At 37.2% G+C, this 24,143-nt stretch overlaps 1 protein-coding gene across 1 annotated transcript; it reads right to left on the reverse strand.

Moving 5' to 3' along the window:
* Positions 1 to 475: 475 nt before the first annotated feature.
* On the reverse strand, positions 476 to 23,939 carry LOC139888225 (uncharacterized). Its single transcript, XM_071871249.1, has 3 exons — positions 23,728 to 23,939; positions 23,127 to 23,541; positions 476 to 826 (listed from the first exon to the last, which is right to left on the reverse strand). The coding sequence occupies exons 1-3, from the start codon at positions 23,937 to 23,939 to the stop codon at positions 476 to 478; spliced, it is 978 nt and encodes a 325-aa protein (XP_071727350.1).
* Positions 23,940 to 24,143: the final 204 nt, after the last annotated feature.

The following is a 24,143-nucleotide window of genomic DNA, read 5'->3' on the forward strand; positions in this document are numbered from 1 at the left end:
TGGAGAGTATTTTAGCAATTATTTTATAATAACTACTAATTAGACTGATGGGATGGAAATCGTTTAGAACCTGCGGGTCATTTACTTTCGGAATTAGTGTAACAAACGACGCATTGCACCCCTTTGATATTTCACCCTTGTCCCAGAACTAGGTAATTGCGTCAATGAGATCAACCTTGATAATTTCCCAGTATTTTTTAAAAAATTTTAAATTAAAACCGCCTGGACCTGGTGCTTTAGTACTATCACAGTCGAAGATAGCATCGCGAATTTCTTTTTCCTCCAATCTTTCTTCTAATTTACTAGCCTCTGAAGATGTAAGAACCGGGTACTCAAGGTCTTCCAGGCTCAGCCTTTCAATGTCAGGTTCTTTGAATCGATTAGAAAAATGCGAAACAGCTTCATTTTTTATGTCTTCCGGATTATCTTTCCAACTACCATCAACTAATAGGCCACGAATCATATTTTTATTGTTTCACATACGTACCATCGAATGGAAGAATTTACTATTTTCATCCCCTTCCAATACCCACTTAATGCGCGCCTTTTGTTTTAGAATGCTCGACTTAATCTTCTCCTTTTCGAACCAAAGTTTCCTTGAGTTTCTCCAACTCTCCAACTCAGATTCATCTAACACCGAATGTTCAGCCTTCAACTCTAGGTTCTGGGCAACCGATCTATGCACTTCAATTTCACCTTCAAGATTATCAACTTTATTTATACTCCATTCCTTAATCGCGTTTTTAACATTTTTAAGCCTATTTCTAAACATACAATCTTTCTTGTTGATTACAGGCACCTCAGTGTCCCATGCACTTTGAATAACCTCCTCAATATCAATTTGGTCCAACCAGGCATCAAAAACTTTAAACGGTTTTGGACCAAAGTGTAGTGACCCGAACTTTTCCATGTTTATATATATTAATTGAGATTGATATTTACATGATTAAATGTTTCCAACATGTTAAGCAATCAAACTTGTTAAGACTTGATTAATTGAAATATGTTTCATATAGACAATTGACCACCCAAGTTGACCGGCGATTCACGAACGTTAAAACTTGTAAAAACGACATAACGATATATATATGGATATACATATGGTTAACATGAGATTATGATAAGTAATTATCTCCATAAGTATATTAACAATGAGTTATATACATATAAACAAGACTACTAACTTAAGGATTTCGAAACGAGACATATATGTAACGATTATCGTTGTAACGACATTTAAATGTATATATATCATATTAAGATATATTAATATATCATAATATCATGATAATATAATAATTTAACATCTCATTAGATATAATAAACAATGGGTTAACAACATTAATTGAGATCGTTAACTTAAAGGTTTCAAAACAACACTTACATGTAACGACTAACGATGACTTAACGACTCAGTTAAAATGTATATACATGTAGTGTATTTAGATGTATTAAAATACTTTTGGAAGACTTCAAGACATATATCAAAACACTCATACTTAATGAAAATGGTTACAGTTACTTTCCCATTCTTTTCTTTCATCAAGAATTCTAGTCGTATTCTTACCCGTATTATACACAGCTTCAAAACGTACTTACTATGGGTATATACAAATAGGAACTAGCATGGAATTCCACTCTTGATTATGTCATGTATGACTAATCAATTTTAACTTCTACCATGAGCTATTCAACTAACTAGAACTCCTTTTAACCCCACTCACCACTCACCAATTACCACTCATCATTCACTCCATTTCACTTCCAATTCTCTTTCTAATTCTCTCTCAACACACACACACTATTATGAATGTATTTTTCCAGTAGTTAATCATCATCTTCATCAAAAATCACTTCAAGAATCAAGCTATAATCATCATAGGAAGAACACTTCAAGAACACTTCAAAAATCCCTTCAAGTTTACTAATTTACTTCCAAGCTTTCTAATCCATTCCAAGTAATCATCTAAGATCAAGAAACCTTTGTTATATACAGTAGGTTATCTTTCTTATTCAAGGTAATATTCATATTCAAACTTTGATTCAATTTCTATAACTATAAACTATTTTAATTCGAGTAAAAAATCTTACTTGAACTTGTTTTTGTGTCATGATCCTACTTCAAGAACTTTCAAGCCATCCAAGATCCTTTGTGTAACATCCCGCCTTTTTTCATTTACTTTTACGTTATACTAATTTAAACTCCGTTATATGTTTATAACATCTCCCGTTAATATGCGTTTTAAAATATTCCGTTTAGGTATTTTCCGCACCCGACTACAAACTCGAGGGACTAAAATTGACACGGGGCAAACTAGTTGACTAGGTCAACTAGTCCACCCCAATCACCACCATTCAACCATCTCCCTCTCTCTCTCTTTCTCTCTAGCAAGAACACGCACACATTTACCAAATTCATTCAATCATCATCTAAATTCGACCTAGGAGGCTTACAACAAAATAAATTAAATATTCGTGATCCTCTCTTCATCCTCTTCATTTTGGTACCAACTTCATCTCGTTTGGGTAACATTTCTAAAACACTAGTTTTCTTTAAATTTGTGTTCTTGACTTAAAAGTATGTTAATTAGTGTCTATGGCTCATTGTGATGTCGTGTATGTAATTTGTATGCTCGATTTGTTGTTTTTGGTGTAACTAGTTCATTATGAAAATTACTTGCTAAATCCTTGATTTTGGATGATCAAATGTTATTAGATTGTTAATGTGCATGTTTTAAAAGTGTTACTAGTATCATTAGCTTCATTTTGATGTATAGATTGATTAAAGAAACTTCATAAACGCGATTATTGATTTTGTGAACTTTTGGTTAGGGTTTGATAGCTTTAAAACGAACTTTTGATGCGTTGAATGCTTGTTAATGTTATTGATAAGTGTTTAGTTGTATTACATGTTTCATTACCTTCAAAACGGCATATCATACATGTAAATTGGATTCCCGGAACTTGAAATGCATCTTGATGAACTTGAAACTTTGATTTTGGACGTTTAACGAACATTCAACGAGGTTATTGTTGTCTTAAATGATAAATTTGATTTAGTTAATGTATCTAGTTGTGTTCCTTGTCGAAAGAGCTTTCCGGTGATATAAAATACATGTTCTAATTGTTTGCGGATCATAAGTTATGATTATTTGAGGTTTGGGTCGTGCACTTGTGTAATTCAGCAAACAGGACCTGTAAGCCATTTGGGACGCCGTCCCACCCTCTTGGACGCCGTCCCACTCTTCATATCAGGACACCGTCCTGATTTTGGGACGCCGTCCCACTCTTCATACTGGGACACCGTCCTGATTTTGGGACACCGTCCTGATACACTAAAACTGGCTGTTTGCTTTGGTCATTTGACATAAAAATGTTTGCTATGCTACGGACCTCCGATTAACATGAAACTTGGTCAACATGCTCATATATGATTATATAACTTAGAAAAATTGTCGGATACCCAACCCGACCCCGTTGACTTTTCCGTTGACTTTGACCCGACCAAGTTGACTTTTAATCAAACTTAACCAAATAATTGTGCAATCGTTCTAACATGTTTTTATACTTGTACCTTGCATGAAACATGACAATTTGATTCACATGCTATTATGATCGAGTCTTAACGAGCCATAGGACTAATTGAACATCTTTGACCTATCGTGTTTACCGTTATTGATACAACCTATTGTTTAGGTCAAGACTAGCATTGTTCTTTGCACACGTTTACTTGTTGAAGTACTTTACTACTCGTGCACTCAAGGTGAGATCATAGTCCCACTTTTACTCTTTTTCAACTTACATTTGGGATGAGAAAACATAAACATTTCTTTACTAAGTGAACACAAGTACAGGAAAACAAACATTCTACATACGAGTTTAGAACAAAATCCTCAATTCGATTATCATTAGTTACACTTGCCGGGTGTAAGCGAGAACTTATGTTGTATGGATCCATATGGGTTTGACAAACCCTCATTCAAACGGTTCGCTACCGTTTACGAATGAAATATATTTTTGAGAAACAGTGTATGTTCTAGCACTAAGTGATGGGGTTCTATGGAAGGAATGTTAAGCATTGATAATTGGGTGCTCGTGAAACAAACTTTTGAAATGTATTACTATTATTTCATTGATGCAAATCTTGTGGTTCACTTGTACTTACTTACTTAAACCTATGATTTCACCAACGTTTTCGTTGACAGATTTCTATGTTTTTCTCAGGTCCTTGAACGATACATGATACATGCTTCCGCTCATTATTTTGATACTTGCATTGGATGACGAGTATATATGCATACATGGAGCGTCTTTTGGCTACTTTTAAATTGTGTCGCATAAGTTTCATTTGTACTTATAACTTTGTAACGTAACTTGTGGTGGAACTATTCTCGTAAACTTTGAACAATCTTTACATTTGAAATGAATGCGACATATCTTTTGGTCAAACGTTGTTTTAAAGACTTATGACCACGTAACGGGACCTAAGTAGACGGCGCCGTCAATGACGATTTTGTCGGGTCGCTACAGATGGTATCAGAGCGTTGGTTGTAGGGATTTAGAGTTCATTGGTGTCGACCCCGAGTCATAGGGTACATTGGTGAGTCTAGACTACAACCGGCATATAGACTTGAAGTAGGAATTACTTGACTACTTGTGCATTTATACTCGAACGCTTCTACTCATATCTACTCTTAGTTCATCTTAATCTCACGTTGTTTAATTTGATTGACACGCCACCTTGACTATATGAAATGATGTCGAATGCACATATGAATCAGGGTAATATAATTTCCGGGATTATATTACGGTGACTCATATGAACGTTCCGACATTATGACATAAAGAATTTAAGGCGAGTCGAGGAAAAACTTCTCTTTATCTTTATTCTATATCACGGTTAGTATTATTGAGAATACTAATCAATGATATTCTTGTGTCTTGAAGGAACAATGGCTCCTCGTCGTGTACGCCGCAATGAAACTCCCGAACAAGCTCTCGAACGGATGATAGCTACCGCCGTAGATGCGGCCATGGCCGGTCACTCATCCAACAACAATAATAATAACAACCACAATAACAACAACAACAACAACAATGGAGCCGGTAACTCAAACGAAGGATGCTCCTATAAAGCTTTCATGGGGTGCAAACCTCACACTTTTGATGGAACCGGGGGACCGGTCATGCTCACCCGATGGTTTGAGCAAACGGAAGCCGTCTTTAGCATAAGCGGTTGTCGGGACCAAGACAAGGTCAAATACTCCACTCACACCTTCGCCGGTGTCGCTCTTACATGGTGGAATACTTATGTACAATCGGTGGGTACCGATGAAGCTCACGCTCTCTCTTGGGCCGACTTGAGGGAAAAGATGATTGTCGAATATTTCCCTCGTGAAGAAACCCGAAGGCTCGAACAAGAGCTAAGAACTTTAAAGGCAATCGGAAATGATCTCAAGGCTTATAATCAACGATTTTCCGAACTAGCCTTGATGTGCCCAAATCTTGTGAACCCCGAAGCTTTAAGGGTTGAACTTTACATGGATGGTCTTCCAAAGAGCATCAAACACGGAGTAATGTCATCCAAACCCCCTAATCATCAAGAAGCTTTGAACATGGCCCGCAAATTGATAGAGACAGTGGACGAAATCGTAGTACCGGCACCTAAAGCCGAGGACAAGTCGGGTAACAACAAAAGAAAATGGGAAGCTCCCCAATCAAGCAACAACAACTTTGCCAAGAAATCTTTCACCTCCGACGGTAAGAAGGGTTATGCCGGAATTCTACCTCTTTGCAACAAATGCAACAAACATCACTTTGGCGAATGTAGTAAGCTAATTTGCCATCAGTGCCAAGGAATTGGTCATAAGGCCAACGATTGTAAAAGTGCCACTCCCGTCGCTCGAAAGTGGCCCAATGCACCAAAGACGGGCACTTGTTACGAATGTGGCCAAATGGGCCATTATAGAAATGCATGCCCGAAGAGGAAAGATAACCCCAATACGCGCGGCCGAGCTTTCAACATCAACACCGAGAAAGCCCGGGATGACACTGAACTAGTCACGGGTACGTTTCTTCTCAACAATTCTTATGTCTCTTGCTTATTCGATTCGGGTGCCGATAAATGCTTTGTATCCAAGACTTTGACTCATTCTTTTAGCACTCCACCTCTTCCATTAGATACCACTTATACCATTGAAGTGGCTAACGGGAAACTATTAAGTGCCGACACATATTACCGGGGGTGTACGTTAAACATTTTGGGTAAGGAATTTGAAATTGACTTGATACCCATGGAACTAGGAAGCTTTGATGTAATAATCGGTATGAATTGGTTAGTCAAAACGAAATCTCACATCCTTTGTGATCTTAACGCAATCTGAATTCCTATCGAGAATGGTGAACCTTTGATTGTTTATGGCGATAAGAGTTGCACCAGACTCAACCTCGTTTCGTGCCTTAAAGTTAGAAAACTACTCCGTAAGGGTTGTTTTGCGATCCTTGCCCACGTTAAGAAAGTCGAGTCCGATGAGAAGCATATCGATGATGTGCCAATTGTTAGTGACTTTTCCGATGTATTTCCCGACGAACTGCCGGGTCTTCCACCTCATCGACCGGTTGAATTCCAAATCGATCTTATTCCGGGAGCCGCACCCGTAGCACGTGCACCGTATAGACTTGCTCCATCCGAAATGCAAGAATTTCAAAGTCAAATCCAAGAACTACTTGACCGTGGTTTTATCCAACCTAGCCATTCACCTTGGGGCGCTCCGATTTTGTTTGTTAAAAAGAAAGACGGATCCCTACAAATGTGCATTGATTATCGTGAACTAAATAAACTGACGGTTAAGAACCGATATCCTCTTCCTCGCATCGATGACCTCTTTGATCAACTACAAGGGTCTTGTGTATATTCGAAAATCGATCTCCGCTCGGGTTATCATCAATTAAGGGTTAAGGGGGAAGATGTCTCCAAAACCGCTTTCCGGACTCGTTATGGTAGTTATGAATTCCTCGTCATGCCATTTGGTCTCACTAACGCACCGGCGGTGTTCATGGATCTTATGAACCGCGTGTGCAAACCGTATCTCGATAAATTCGTTATTGTGTTCATCGATGATATATTGATCTATTCTAAAAATGAAGAAGAGCACGAACAACATCTCCGACTTGTGCTTGAACTCTTGAGACAAGAACGACTTTATGCCAAATTCTCCAAGTGTGAATTTTGGTTGAAGGAAGTTCAATTTCTTGGTCATGTTGTAAGTGATCAAGGCATTAAAGTCGATCCCACGAAGATCGAAGCCATTAGTAAATGGGAGACTCCTACTACTCCTACTCACATTCGTCAATTCTTGGGTCTCGCCGGGTACTATCGTAGATTCATCGAAAACTTCTCTTTGGTTGCACGTCCTCTAACCGCATTAACTCACAAGGGAAAGAAATTCATTTGGGCGACCGAGCAAGAATCCGCGTTTCAAATCTTGAAAACGAAGCTAACCACCGCTCCTATCTTGTCACTTCCCGAAGGCAATGATGACTTTGTTGTATATTGCGATGCCTCGAAACATGGTTTTGGGTGTGTATTGATGCAATGAACGAAAGTCATTGCTTATGCTTCTCGACAACTCAAAATTCATGAACGAAACTACACGACGCATGATCTCGAACTCGGAGCCGTTGTCTTTGCACTTAAAATGTGGAGACACTATCTTTATGGAACCAAGAGTACTATCTTTACCGACCACAAAAGTCTCCAACACATTTTCGATCAAAAGCAACTAAACATGAGACAACGACGGTGGATTGAAACTTTGAACGATTACGATTGCGAGCTTCGTTACCATCCCGGGAAGGCAAACGTAGTAGCCGATGCCTTAAGTCGAAAAGAAAGAGCGGTGCCTCTTCGTGTCCGAGCTTTAAACATCACCATTCACACCAACCTCAATAGTCAAATTCGTGTAGCCCAAGATGAGGCCCTCAAGGATGAAAACCTTTCACACGAGCTCTTGAACATTCTCGTCTCTCGATTCGAAATTAGGGAGACCGGACTCCGATATTACGCTGAAAGGATTTGGGTGCCTAGTTATGGGGACCTACGAAGCCTTATTTTAGATGAAGCCCATAAGTCACGATACTCGATTCACCCCGGTGCCAATAAGATGTACCACGACCTTAAACAACTATATTGGTGGCCGAACATCAAAAGGGACGTAGCTACTTATGTTTCCAAGTGTTTGACATGTTCCAAAGTCAAAGCCGAACACCAAAGACCGTCCGGACTACTTCAACAACCCGAGATCCCGCAATGGAAGTGGGAAAGAATAACGATGGATTTTATCACCAAACTACCAAAAACGATGGGCGGTTATGATACCATTTGGGTTATTGTTGACCGTCTCACCAAATCTGCACACTTCCTTGCCATGAAAGAAACGGACAAAATGGAGAAACTTGCACAACTTTACATTAAGGAGATCGTAGCCCGACACGGTGTACCTTTATCGATTTTCTCCGACCGAGATGGCCGTTTCGTTTCTAGATTTTGGCGTACATTGCAAGAAGCGTTGGGAACGCATTCAGACATGAGCACCGCATATCATCTACAAACCGACGGACAAAGCGAACGCACAATTCAAACTTTGGAAGACATGTTACGAGCTTGCGTGGTTGATTTCGGAAAAGCTTGGGACAAGCACTTACCTCTCGCCGAGTTCTCTTATAACAATAGTTATCACGCGAGTATTAAAGCCGCACCTTTTGAAGCGCTATATGGCCGCAAATGTCGTTCACCTCTTTGTTGGGCCGAGGTAGGCGACGTGCAAATCACCGGACCCGAACTCATTCACGAAACCACCGAGAAAATCATTCAAATCCGAGATAGGCTTAGGACGGCCCGAAGTCGTCAAAAGAGCTATACCGACAAACGACGCAACGATCTTGAATTTCAAGTCGGTGACCGAGTAATGTTAAAAGTCGCACCTTGAAAGGGTGTAATCCGTTTTGGGAAATGCGGGAAGCTAAATCCGCGGTATATTGGTCCTTTCGAAATCTTGGAGCGTATTGGAACCGTTGCTTATCGTTTAGATCTTCCGCCTCAACTGAGTTCCGTTCATCCTACCTTCCATGTATCTAACTTGAAAAAGTGTCTTGCCGAACCCGATATCATCATCCCTCTCGAGGAACTTACTATTGATGACAAACTTCATTTTGTGGAGGAACCGGTTGAAATTGTGGACACCTCCGTCAAGACATTGAAACAAAGCCGAATCCCGATTGTTAAAGTCCGTTGGAACGCCAAAAGGGGACCCGAGTTTACTTGGGAAAGACAAGATCAAATGCAAAGGAAGTATCCTCATCTATTCGTGAATTCGGAAACGCAAGATCTCGAGGAAGAAACAACGACTACTACGCCTACTTAAATTTCGGGACGAAATTTCTTTTAAGGAGTAGGTAATGTAACATCCCGCCTTTTTCCATTTACTTTTCCGTTATACTAATTTAAACTCCGTTATATGTTTATAACATCTCCCGTTAATACGCGTTTTAAAATATTCCATTTAGGTATTTTCCGCACCCGACTACAAACTCGAGGGACTAAAATTGACACGGGGCAAACTAGTTGACTAGGTCAACTAGTCCACCCCAATCACCACCATTCAACCATCTCCCTCTCTCTCTCTTTCTCTCTAGCAAGAACACACACACATTTACCAAATTCATTCAATCATCATCTAAATTCGACCTAGGAGGCTTACAACAAAATAAATTACATATTCGTGATCCTCTCTTCATCCTCTTCATTTTGGTACCAACTTCATCTCGTTTGGGTAACATTTCTAAAACACTAGTTTTCTTTAAATTTGTGTTCTTGACTTAAAAGTATGTTAATTAGTGTCTATGGCTCATTGTGATGTCGTGTATGTAATTTGTATGCTCGATTTGTTGTTTTTGGTGTAACTAGTTCATTATGAAAATTACTTGCAAAATCCTTGATTTTGGATGATCAAATGTTATTAGATTGTTAATGTGCATGTTTTAAAAGTGTTACTAGTATCATTAGCTTCATTTTGATGTATAGATTGATTAAAGAAACTTCATAAACGCGATTATTGATTTTGTGAACTTTTGGTTAGGGTTTGATAGCTTTAAAACGAACTTTTGATGCGTTGAATGCTTGTTAATGTTATTGATAAGTGTTTAGTTGTATTACATGTTTCATTACCTTCAAAACGGCATATCATACATGTAAATTGGATTCCCGGAACTTGAAATGCATCTTGATGAACTTGAAACTTTGATTTTGGACGTTTAACGAACATTCGACGAGGTTATTGTTGTCTTAAATGATAAATTTGATTTAGTTAATGTATCTAGTTGTGTTCCTTGTCGAAAGAGCTTTCCGGTGATATAAAATACATGTTCTAATTGTTTGCGGATCATAAGTTATGATTATTTGAAGTTTGGGTCGTGCACTTGTGTAATTCAGCAAACAGGACCTGTAAGCCATTTGGGACGCCGTCCCACCCTCTTGGACGCCGTCCCACTCTTCATATCAGGACACCGTCCTGATTTTGGGACGCCGTCCCACTCTTCATACTGGGACACCGTCCTGATTTTGGGACACCGTCCTGATACACTAAAACTGGCTGTTTGCTTTGGTCATTTGACATAAAAATGTTTGCTATGCTACGGACCTCCGATTAACATGAAACTTGGCCAACATGCTCATATATGATTATATAACTTAGAAAAATTGTCGGATACCCAACCCGACCCCGTTGACTTTTTCGTTGACTTTGACCCGACCAAGTTGACTTTTAATCAAACTTAACCAAGTAATTGTGCAATCGTTCTAACATGTTTTTATACTTGTACCTTGCATGAAACATGACAATTTGATTCACATGCTATTATGATCGAGTCTTAACGAGCCATAGGACTAATTGAACATCTTTGACCTATCGTGTTTACCGTTATTGATACAACCTATTGTTTAGGTCAAGACTAGCATTGTTCTTTGCACACGTTTACTTGTTGAAGTACTTTACTACTCGTGCTCAAGGTGAGATCATAGTCCCACTTTTACTCTTTTTGAACTTACATTTGGGATGAGAAAACATAAACATTTCTTTACTAAGTGAACACAAGTACAGGAAAACAAACATTCTACATACGAGTTTAGAACAAAATCCTCAATTCGATTATCATTAGTTACACTTGCCGGGTGTAAGCGAGAACTTATGTTGTATGGATCCATATGGGTTTGACAAACCCTCATTCAAACGGTTCGCTACCGTTTACGAATGAAATATATTTTCGAGAAACAGTGTATGTTCTAGCACTAAGTGATGGGGTTCTATGGAAGGAATGTTAAGCATTGATAATTGGGTGCTCGTGAAACAAACTTTTGGAATGTATTACTATTATTTCATTGATGCAAATCTTATGGTTCACTTGTACTTACTTACTTAAACCTATGATTTCACCAACATTTTCGTTGACAGATTTCTATATTTTTCTCAGGTCCTTGAACGATACATGATACATGCTTCCGCTCATTATTTTGATACTTGCATTGGATGACGAGTATATATGCATACATGGAGCGTCTTTTGGCTACTTTTAAATTGTGTCGCATAAGTTTCATTTGTACTTATAACTTTGTAACGTAACTTGTGGTGGAACTATTCTCGTAAACTTTGAACAATCTTTACATTTGAAATGAATGCGACATATCTTTTGGTCAAACGTTGTTTTAAAGACTTATGACCACGTAACGGGACCTAAGTAGACGGCGCCGTCAATGACGATTTTGTTGGGTCGCTACACTTTGAAGCGAGATCATTTCTTGTCATTTCCAGTAGGTTTACCTACTAAACTTGAGGTAGTAATGATGTTCATAACATCATTCGATTCATATATATAAAACTATCTTATTCGAAGGTTTAAACTCGTAATCACTAGAACATAGTTTAGTTAATTCTAAACTTGTTCGCAAACAAAAGTTAATCCATCTAACTTGACTTTTAAAATTAACTAAACACATGTTCTATATCTATATGATATGCTAACTTAATGATTTAAAACCTGGAAACACGAAAAACGCCGGATTTACGCCGTCGTAGTAACACCGCGGGCTGTTTTGGGTTAGTTAATTAAAAACTATGATAAACTTTGATTTAAAAGTTGTTATTCTGAGAAAATTATTTTTATTATGAACATGAAACTATATCCAAAAATTATGGTTAAACTCAAAGTGGAAGTATGTTTTCTAAAATGGTCATCTAGACGTCGTTCTTTCGACTGAAATGACTACCTTTACAAAAACGACTTGTAACTTATTTTTCCGACTATAAATCTATACTTTTTCTGTTTAGATTCATAAAATAGAGTTCAATATGAAACCATAGCAATTTGATTCACTCAAAACGGATTTAAAATGAAGAAGTTATGGGTAAAACAAGATTGGATAATTTTTCTCATTTTAGCTACGTGAAAATTGGTAACAAATCTATTCCAACCATAACTTAATCAACTTGTATTGTATATTATGTAATCTTGAGATACCATAGACACGTATACAATGTTTCGACCTATCATGTCGACACATCTATATATATTTCGGAACAACCATAGACACTCTATATGTGAATGTTGGAGTTAGCTATACAGGGTTGAGGTTGATTCCAAAATATATATAGTTTGAGTTGTGATCAATACTGAGATACGTATACACTGGGTCGTGGATTGATTCAAGATAATATTTATCGATTTATTTCTGTACATCTAACTGTGGACAACTAGTTGTAGGTTACTAACGAGGACAGCTGACTTAATAAACTTAAAACATCAAAATATATTAAAAGTGTTGTAAATATATTTTGAACATACTTTGATATATATGTATATATTGTTATAGGTTCGTGAATCAACCAGTGGCCAAGTCTTACTTCCCGACAAAGTAAAAATCTGTGAAAGTGAGTTATAGTCCCACTTTTAAAATCTAATATTTTTGGGATGAGAATACATGCAGGTTTTATAAATGATTTACAAAATAGACACAAGTACGTGAAACTACATTCTATGGTTGAATTATCGAAATCGAATATGCCCCTTTTTATTAAGTCTGGTAATCTGAGAATTAGGGAACAGACACCCTAATTGACGCGAATCCTAAAGATAGATCTATTGGGCCTAACAAACCCCATCCAAAGTACCGGATGCTTTAGTACTTCGAAATTTATATCATATCCGAAGGGTGTCCCGGAATGATGGGGATATTCTTATATATGCATCTTGTTAATGTCGGTTACCAGGTGTTCACCATATGAATGATTTTTATCTCTATGTATGGGATGTGTATTGAAATATGAAATCTTGTGGTCTATTATTATGATTTGATATATATAGGTTAAACCTATAACTCACCAATATTTTTGTTGACGTTTTAAGCATGTTTATTCTCAGGTGATTATTAAGAGCTTCCGCTGTCGCATACTTAAATAAGGACGAGATTTGGAGTCCATGCTTGTATGATATTGTGTAAAAACTGCATTCAAGAAACTTATTTTGTTGTAACATATTTGTATTGTAAACCATTATGTAATGGTCGTGTGTAAACAGGATATTTTAGATTATCATTATTTGATAATCTACGTAAAGCTTTTTAAACCTTTATTTATGAAATAAAGGTTATGGTTTGTTTTAAAAATGAATGCAGTCTTTGAAAAACGTCTCATATAGAGGTCAAAACCTCGCAACGAAATCAATTAATATGGAACGTTTTTAATCAATAAGAACGGGAACCTCTAAACCACCAGGTTTTTCTAAACCAATGTGGATAACGACGGCTCGTATTAGGGGAACATCATATATCCCTAGAAACTTGGCAAAATGAACCAAAACCGAAGAAGAAGAAACAAGCGAGTCGGAATAAGATAGTTGTATTCGTGTGGTGTAATATATGTAATATAGTGTGCTTATGCTTTATGATATATGTAAAAATTGCTTGTATTAATAAGTATTTTTTTTTTTTATGAATCTAACTCTTGTCTATTTTACAGTATAAAAACACAAAATGGATAGACAACCCAATATTTTAAGAGACCTACCCGGAGACATGATTGATGAAATCTTGTCTAGAGTCGGTAAGAATTCTTCGGCACAACTATTTAAGGCGAGATCAGTTTGTAAGACATTCGAAGAACGTTCCAAGAATGCCTTGGTTTATAAAAGGCTTTCGTTCGAAAGATGGGGGATATCACATTGGGAAATCCATAAGTTACGATGTGTTTACTTTGACGCATATATTGCGGGGAACCCAAATGCTATTTTACGCAATGGGTTAAGAAATTATTTTGACTCAATATATCCGAATATTGGACTTCGTGATTTAGAAAAAGTGGCTAACATGCAACATAAAGAAGCATGTTATGCTTACGGATTAGTAATGTTCGCTTCTCACCAAAGTGAGAACAAGAACATCGGCCTACAACTATTAAACAAAACGTTCCCACAAGTGACGGAGTCGGTAATTGGGGTAAGAAATGAGGTTTTTAGATTGTTACGGGACTGTTGGACATTACGTAACCCTCGTCCCTTTGACGACGTTACAACACGCTGTCTTATCAACGGCCATAACGGTTATGTTCCACAAGACCAAGGATGGGAAGTAATCCTAGTAAAACCAGAATGCATGACTTGTTTCTGGACGTATGAATTACGTGTCTTTATTGCCTTTGCTGAACGACTTGTGTACTAGCTAGAATTATCTTCACAACCATCTTGTATCAAATTTATTGTGTGCTATATTTCATGCTATATGTAAAATAAGCGGTATTGTAAGTTTGTAAAATATTGTGTAAAAGTTTGAACGCGAAATATTATTATAATCAGTTTTTCATATAGAATTGTAGTAGTTGAATTGTATATTAGCTACTAAGTATGAACTTAACGGGTAGGTACTACCCGAATTTAAACTTATAAAACGCTAATATGAAGAAAAAGCTTTTATAAATGAGTTCATATTATGCTACGAAATACTATTAACTACTCTTAATATTCTGTATGATTAACTTGTTCCATTTGACTATTTTGAAGGAAATGGCACCGACTACTCGACACACCGTGAATATGAATGAAGAGGAATTCCGTACTTTTCTAGCTTCAAACATAGCCGCAGTACAGGCTGCGCTACATACCAACAATAACCTTGGATCTAGCAGTACAGGAAATCGTGTAGGATGCACCTACAAAGAATTCACTGCCTGCAAACCTTTGGAATTTGATGGAACCGAAGGACCGATCGGATTGAAACGGTGGACCGAGAAGGTCGAATCGGTGTTTGCCATAAGTAAGAGTACTGAAGAGGACAAAGTGAAGTACGCTATGCATACCTTCACAGGTTATGCGTTAACATGGTGGAATACCTATCTAGAGCAAGTGGGACAAGACGATGCATACGCACTACCGTGGTCAGTATTCAAGCACTTGATGAACGAGAAGTACCGTCCCAGAACCGAGGTCAATAAACTCAAGACAGAACTTAGAGGGTTACGAACCCAAGGATTTGATATTACCACGTATGAAAGACGATTCACAGAATTGTGCCTATTGTGTCCGGGAGCATTCGAAGATGAGGAAGAGAAGATCGACGCGTTTGTGAAAGGATTACCGGAAAGAATCCAAGAAGATAAAAGTTCACACGAGCCCGCCTCCATACAAGAGGCATGTAGAATGGCTCACAAACTAGTGAACCAGATTAAAGAAAGAATTAAAGAACAGACTGCTGAAGAGGCCAATGTGAAGCAAGTCAAAAGAAAGTGGGAGGAAAACGGTGATAAGAATCACCAATACAACAACAACAGCAATTACAACAATAATCGCAACAATTATCCCAACAATCGCAACATCAATCGCAACTACAACAAACGGCCCAACAACAACAACAACAACAACAACAACACCAACTACAACAATCACCCCAACAACAATAATAACCGCAACAACAACAACAATCAGAAGCAGCTATGCCAAAGGTGTGAAAAGTATCACTCGGGGTTCTGCACCAAATTTTGCAACAAGTGTAAAAGAAATGGTTATAGCGCGGCGAAGTGTGAGGTCTACGGACCAGGGGTTAATAGAACGAAAGGAACAAATGGTGTCGGAACGAGTAATGGCGGAGCAAGTAGTGTCGGAGCAAGTTATGCCAATGTAGTTTGTTATAAATGTGGAAAACCGGGCCACATTATTAGAAATTGCCCGAACCAGGAGAACACGAATGGACAAGGCCGCGGAAGAGTTTTCAATATTAATGCGGCAGAGGCACAGGAAGACCCGGAGCTTGTTACGGGTATGTTTCTTATTGACAATAAATCTGCTTACGTTTTATTTGATTCGGGTGCGGATATAAGCTATATGAGTAGAGATTTTTGTGCTAAATTAAGTTGTCCATTGACGCCTTTGGATAGTAAATTTTTACTCGAATTAGCAAATGGTAAATTAATTTCAGCAGATAATATATGTCGGAATCGAGAAATTAAACTGGTTAGCGAAACATTTAAGATTGATTTGATACCAGTAGAGTTAGGGAGTTTTGATGTGATAATCGGTATGGACTGGTTGAAAGAAGTGAAAGCAGAGATCGTTTGTTACAAAAATGCAATTCGCATTATACGAGAAAAAGGAAAACCCTTAATGGTGTACGGAGAAAAGGACAACACGAAGCTACATCTTATTAGTAATTTGAAGGCACAAAAACTAATAAGAAAAGGTTGCTATGCTGTTCTAGCACACGTCGAGAAAGTACAAACTGAAGAAAAGAGCATCAATGATGTTCCCATTGCAAAAGAATTTCCCGATGTATTTCCTAAAGAATTACCGGGATTACCCCCACATCGATCCGTTGAATTTCAAATAGATCTTGTACCAGGAGCTGCACCAATAGCTCGTGCCCCTTACAGACTCGCAAACAGCGAGATGAAAGAACTGCAAAGCCAATTACAAGAACTTTTAGAGCGTGGTTTCATTCGACCAAGCACATCACCGTGGGGAGCTCCTGTTTTGTTTGTCAAGAAGAAAGATGGTACATTCAGGTTGTGTATCGACTACCGAGAGTTGAACAAACTTACCATCAAGAACCGCTACCCACTACCGAGAATCGACGACTTATTTGATCAACTACAAGGCTCGTCTGTTTATTCAAAGATTGACTTACGTTCCGGGTATCATCAAATGCGGGTGAAAGAAGATGATATTCCAAAGACTGCTTTCAGAACACGTTACGGTCATTACGAGTTTATGGTCATGCCGTTTGGTTTAACTAACGCACCAGCTGTGTTCATGGACCTTATGAACCGAGTGTGTGGACCATACCTTGACAAGTTTGTCATTGTTTTCATTGATGACATACTTATTTACTCAAAGAATGACCAAGAACACGGTGAACATTTTAGAAAAGTGTTAGAAGTATTGAGGAAGGAAGAATTGTACGCTAAGTTTTCAAAGTGTGCATTTTGGTTGGAAGAAGTTCAATTCCTCGATCACATAGTGAACAAAGAAGGTATTAAGGTGGATCCGGCAAAGATAGAAACTGTTGAAAAGTGGGAAACCCCGAAAACTCCGAAACACATACGCCAGTTTTTAGGACTAGCTGGTTACTACAGAAGGTTCATCCAAGACTTTTCCAGAATAGCAAAACCCTTGACTGCATTAACGCATAAAGGGAAGAAATTTGAATGGAAGGATGAACAAGAGAAAGCGTTTCAGTTATTGAAGAAAAAGCTAACTACGGCACCTATATTGTCATTGCCTGAAGGGAATGATGATTTTGTGATTTATTGTGACGCATCAAAGCAAGGTCTCGGTTGTGTATTAATGCAACGAACGAAGGTGATTGCTTATGCGTCTAGACAATTGAAGATTCACGAGCAAAATTATACGACGCATGATTTGGAATTAGGCGCGGTTGTTTTTGCATTAAAGACTTGGAGGCACTACTTATATGGGGTCAAAAGTATTATATATACCGACCACAAAAGTCTTCAACACATATTTAATCAGAAACAACTGAATATGAGGCAGCGTAGGTGGATTGAATTGTTGAATGATTACGACTTTGAGATTCGTTACCACCCGGGGAAGGCAAATGTGGTAGCCGATGCCTTGAGCAGGAAGGACAGAGAACCCATTCGAGTAAAATCTATGAATATAATGATTCATAATAACCTTACTACTCAAATAAAGGAGGCGCAACAAGGAGTTTTAAAAGAAGGAAATTTAAAGGATGAAATACCCAAAGGATTGGAGAAGCATCTTAATATTCGGGAAGACGGAACCCGGTATAGGGCTGAAAGGATTTGGGTACCAAAATTTGGAGATATGAGAGATATGGTACTTAGAGAAGCTCATAAAACCAGATACTCAATACATCCTGGAACGGGGAAGATGTACAAGGATCTTAAGAAACATTTTTGGTGGCCGGGTATGAAAGCCGATGTTGCTAAATACGTAGGAGAATGTTTGACGTGTTCTAAGGTCAAAGCTGAGCATCAGAAACCATCAGGTATACTTCAACAACCCGAAATCCCAGAATGGAAATGGGAAAACATTACCATGGATTTCATCACTAAATTGCCAAGGACTGCAAGTGGTTTTGATACTATTTGGGTAATAGTTGATCGTCTCACCAAATCAGCACACTTCCTGCCAATAAGAGAAGATGACAAGATGGAGAAGTTAGCACGACTGTATTTGAAGGAAGTCATCTCCAGACATGGAATACCAATCTCTATTATCTCTGATAGGGATGGCAGATTTATTTCAAGATTCTGGCAGACATTACAGCAAGCATTAGGAACTCGTCTAGACATGAGTACTGCCTATCATCCACAAACTGATGGGCAGAGCGAAAGGACGATACAAACGCTTGAAGACATGCTACGAGCATGTGTTCTTGATTTCGGAAACAGTTGGGATCGACATCTACCGTTAGCAGAATTTTTCTACAACAACAGCTACCATTCAAGCATTGAGATGGCGCCGTTTGAAGCACTTTATGGTAGAAAGTGCAGGTCTCCGATTTGTTGGAGTGAAGTGGGGGATAGACAGATTACGGGTCCGGAGATTATACAAGAAACTACCGAGAAGATCATCCAAATTCAACAACGGTTGAAAACCGCCCAAAGTCGACAAAAGAGCTACGCTGACATTAAAAGAAAAGATATAGAATTTGAAATTGGAGAGATGGTCATGCTTAAAGTTGCACCTTGGAAAGGCGTTGTTCGATTTGGTAAACGAGGGAAATTAAATCCAAGGTATATTGGACCATTCAAGATTATTGATCGTGTCGGACCAGTAGCTTACCGACTTGAGTTACCTCAACAAATCGCGGCTGTACATAACACTTTCCACGTCTCGAATTTGAAGAAATGTTTTGCTAAAAAAGATCTCACTATTCCGTTAGATGAAATCCAAATCAACGAAAAACTTCAATTCATCGAAGAACCCGTCGAAATAATGGATCGTGAGGTTAAAAGACTTAAGCAAAACAAGATACCAATTGTTAAGGTTCGATGGAATGCTCGTAGAGGACCCGAGTTCACCTGGGAGCGTGAAGATCAGATGAAGAAAAAATACCCGCATCTATTTCCAGAAGATTCGTCAACACCTTCAACAGCTTAAAATTTCGGGACGAAATTTATTTAACGGGTAGGTACTGTAGTGACCCGAACTTTTCCATGTTTATATATATTAATTGAGATTGATATTTACATGATTAAATGTTTCCAACATGTTAAGCAATCAAACTTGTTAAGACTTGATTAATTGAAATATGTTTCACATAGACAATTGACCACCCAAGTTGACCGGCGATTCACGAACGTTAAAACTTGTAAAAACGACATGACGATATATATATGGATATACATATGGTTAAAATGAGATTATGATAAGTAAGTATCTCCATAAGTATATTAACATTGAGTTATATACATATAAACAAGACTACTAACTTAAGGATTTCGAAACGAGACATATATGTAACGATTATCGTTGTAACGACATTTAAATGTATATATATCATATTAAGATATATTAATATATCATAATATCATGATAATATAATAATTTAACATCTCATTAGATATAATAAACAATAGGTTAACAACATTAATTGAGATCGTTAACTTAAAGGTTTCAAAACAACACTTACATGTAACGACTAACGATGACTGAACGACTCAGTTAAAATGTATATACATGTAGTGTATTTAGATGTATTAAAATACTTTTGGAAGACTTCAAGACATATATCAAAACACTCATACTTAACAAAAATGGTTACAGTTACTTTCCCATTCTTTTCTTTCATCAAGAATTCTAGTCGTATTCTTACCCGTATTATACACAGCTTCAAAACATACTTACTATGGGTATATACCAATAGGAACTAGCATGGGATTCCACTCTTGATTATGTCATGTATGACTAATCAATTTTAACTTCTACCATGAGCTAGTCAACTAACTAGAACTCCTTTTAACCCCACTCACCACTCACCAATTACCACTCATCATTCACTCCATTTCACTTCCAATTCTCTTTCTAATTCTCTCTCAACACACACACACTATTATGAACGTATTTTTCCAGTAGTTAATCATCATCTTCATCAAAAATCACTTCAAGAATCAAGCTATAATCATCATAGGAAGAACACTTCAAGAACACTTCAAAAATCCCTTCAAGTTTACTAATTTACTTCCAAGCTTTCTAATCCATTCCAAGTAATCATCTAAGATCAAGAAACCTTTGTTATATACAGTAGGTTATCTTTCTTATTCAAGGTAATATTCATATTCAAACTTTGATTCAATTTCTATAACTATAAACTATTTTAATTCGAGTAAAAAATCTTACTTGAACTTGTTTTTGTGTCATGATCCTACTTCAAGAACTTTCAAGCCATCCAAGATCCTTTGAAGCTAGATCATTTCTTGTCACTTCCAGTAGGTTTACCTACTAAACTTGAGGTAGTAATGATGTTCATAACATCATTCGATTCATATATATATAAAACTATCTTATTCGAAGGTTTAAACTCGTAATCACTAGAACAAAGTTTAGTTAATTCTAAACTTGTTCGCAAACAAAAGTTAATCCTTCTAACTTGACTTTTAAAATTAACTAAACACATGTTCTATATCTATATGATATGCTAACTTAATGATTTAAAACCTGGAAACACGAAAAACACCGTAAAACCGGATTTACGCCGTCGTAGTAACACCACGGGCTGTTTTGGGTTAGTTAATTAAAAACTATGATAAACTTTGATTTAAAAGTTGTTATTCTGAGAAAATTATTTTTATTATGAACATGAAACTATATCCAAAAATTATGGTTAAACTCAAAGTGGAAGTATGTTTTCTAAAATGGTCATCTAGACGTCGTTCTTTCGACTGAAATGACTACCTTTACAAAAACGACTTGTAACTTATTTTTTCGACTATAAATCTATACTTTTTCTGTTTAGATTCATAAAATAGAGTTCAATATAAAACCATAGCAATTTGATTCACTCAAAACGGATTTAAAATGAAGAAGTTATGGGTAAAACAAGATTGGATAATTTTTCTCATTTTAGCTACGTGAAAATTGGTAACAAATCTATTCCAACCATAACTTAATCAACTTGTATTGTATATTATGTAATCTTGAGATACCATAGACACGTATACAATGTTTCGACCTATCATGTCGACACATCTATATATATTTCGGAACAACCATAGACACTCTATATGTGAATGTTGGAGTTAGCTATACAGGGTTGAGGTTGATTCCAAAATATATATAGTTTGAGTTGTGATCAATACTGAGATACGTATACACTGGGTCGTGGACTGATTCAAGATAATATTTATCGATTTATTTCTGTACATCTAACTGTGGACAACTAGTTGTAGGTTACTAACGAGGACAGCTGACTTAATAAACTTAAAACATCAAAATATATTAAAAGTGTTGTAAATATATTTTGAACATACTTTGATATATATGTATATATTGTTATAGATTCGTGAATCAACCAGTGGCCAAGTCTTACTTCCCGACGAAGTAAAAATCTGTGAAAGTGAGTTATAGTCCCACTTTTAAAATCTAATATTTTTGGGATGAGAATACATGCAGGTTTTATAAATGATTTACAAAATAGACACAAGTACGCGAAACTACATTCTATGGTTGAATTATCGAAATCGAATATGCCCCTTTTTATTAAGTCTGGTAATCTGAGAATTAGGGAACAGACACCCTAATTGACGCGAATCCTAAAGATAGATCTATTGGGCCTAACAAACCCCATCCAAAGTACCGGATGCTTTAGTACTTCGAAATTTATATCATATCCGAAGGGTGTCCCGGAATGATGAGGATATTCTTATATATGCATCTTGTTAATGTCGGTTACCAGGTGTTCACCATATGAATGATTTTTATCTCTATGTATGGGATGTGTATTGAAATATGAAATCTTGTGGTCTATTATTATGATTTGATATATATAGGTTAAACCTATAACTCACCAACATTTTTGTTGACGTTTTAAGCATGTTTATTCTCAGGTGATTATTAAGAGCTTCCGCTGTCACATACTTAAATAAGGACGAGATTTGGAGTCCATGCTTGTATGATATTGTGTAAAAACTGCATTCAAGAAACTTATTTTGTTGTAACATATTTGTATTGTAAACCATTATGTAATGGTCGTGTGTAAACAGGATATTTTAGATTATCATTATTTGATAATCTACGTAAAGCTTTTTAAACCTTTATTTATGAAATAAAGGTTATGGTTTGTTTTAAAAATGAATGCAGTCTTTGAAAAACGTCTCATATAGAGGTCAAAACCTCGCAACGAAATCAATTAATATGGAACGTTTTTAATCAATAAGAACGGGACATTTCACAAAGTTCCTTTCTTCATCTTTTAAAATAATGGCACAATGATCCGAAAGGTGTCGGTCCATAACACTCGCTGTCAAGTCACGCCAAGGATGAAGAAATTTTTCCGTCACAAGGAAACGATCAAGTTTACTATATTTTAACCCATCACCACTAACCCGAGTGAAGATACGACCCGACATTGGTATTTCAATTAGGCAATTATCCGTAATGAATTCATTGAAACGCTTTGCCCTATATTCGATAAAGTCGCAATTAAATCTTTCAGCCTTGTTCCTTACCTCGTTGAAATCTCCACATATTACCCATGCTACATCTATATCCGAAACAATCAAACGCGATAAATCTGACCATAGTTTTTGTTTCCCATTGTCATCATGTGGACCGTATACATTAACAATGTTACAAGCTAAACCCGACATTACCCACTTCCCTTTAATCCCGATAACATAATCACCCCGGATAACTGATTCTGCCGCGAATTGGGTATTATCCCACATTAGAAGTTGCCCACCCGATTTTCCTATCATCTCTTTCTGAATAAACTCGCAATCAACCGAACCCCATATCTTACTAACCCAATTAAAATCCACAGTCTTTAACTTGGTCTCTTGCTTACAGAAGGTTTCTCTTTTCTAAGTAAACTTTTTAAATAGCCCGATTTATCTTCTTTTGTCCCCAAACAGAACCCCCGAATATTAAATGCAATGATCTTCATTAAAAAATAAGAGTATACGATACTACAGAGAGAGGACTTACTGAGCAGAAGTCTTTCGCTTCCATTTGAGCCCCAATTTCTGGCCATAATCATTAACTTCCTGTGATTGAATTGGGCCTGAGTGTTGCTTACTGCCTGATTGGTTAGGGATTGGAGCCGTAACAAAATTGTTTTGCTTGCACTCTGTACAATTCGAACGCAATGGTTGGTTACTTGTCTTGTGCACCCTAGCACAACCTTTGATGTTTATCATTCTTGAGGATGACTTCCATCTCCTTATGTTGGATCAACATCAGTTCTTTTTCTTCATCTCTGTACCAATCGTTTTTCCAATTGGATCTTTGTTTGTTTTATTGCTATCAATTGGACCCTTCGAAACATTGCGTGTTTTATTTCTATCAGTTGGACCAGCGAATTTTCTCTTTTCTCTGTTGTTAATACGATCTAGGCTAGCTGC

The sequence above is a fragment of the Rutidosis leptorrhynchoides genome, chromosome 2 (assembly GCF_046630445.1).
Source record: "Rutidosis leptorrhynchoides isolate AG116_Rl617_1_P2 chromosome 2, CSIRO_AGI_Rlap_v1, whole genome shotgun sequence".
Taxonomy (NCBI): domain Eukaryota; kingdom Viridiplantae; phylum Streptophyta; class Magnoliopsida; order Asterales; family Asteraceae; genus Rutidosis; species Rutidosis leptorrhynchoides.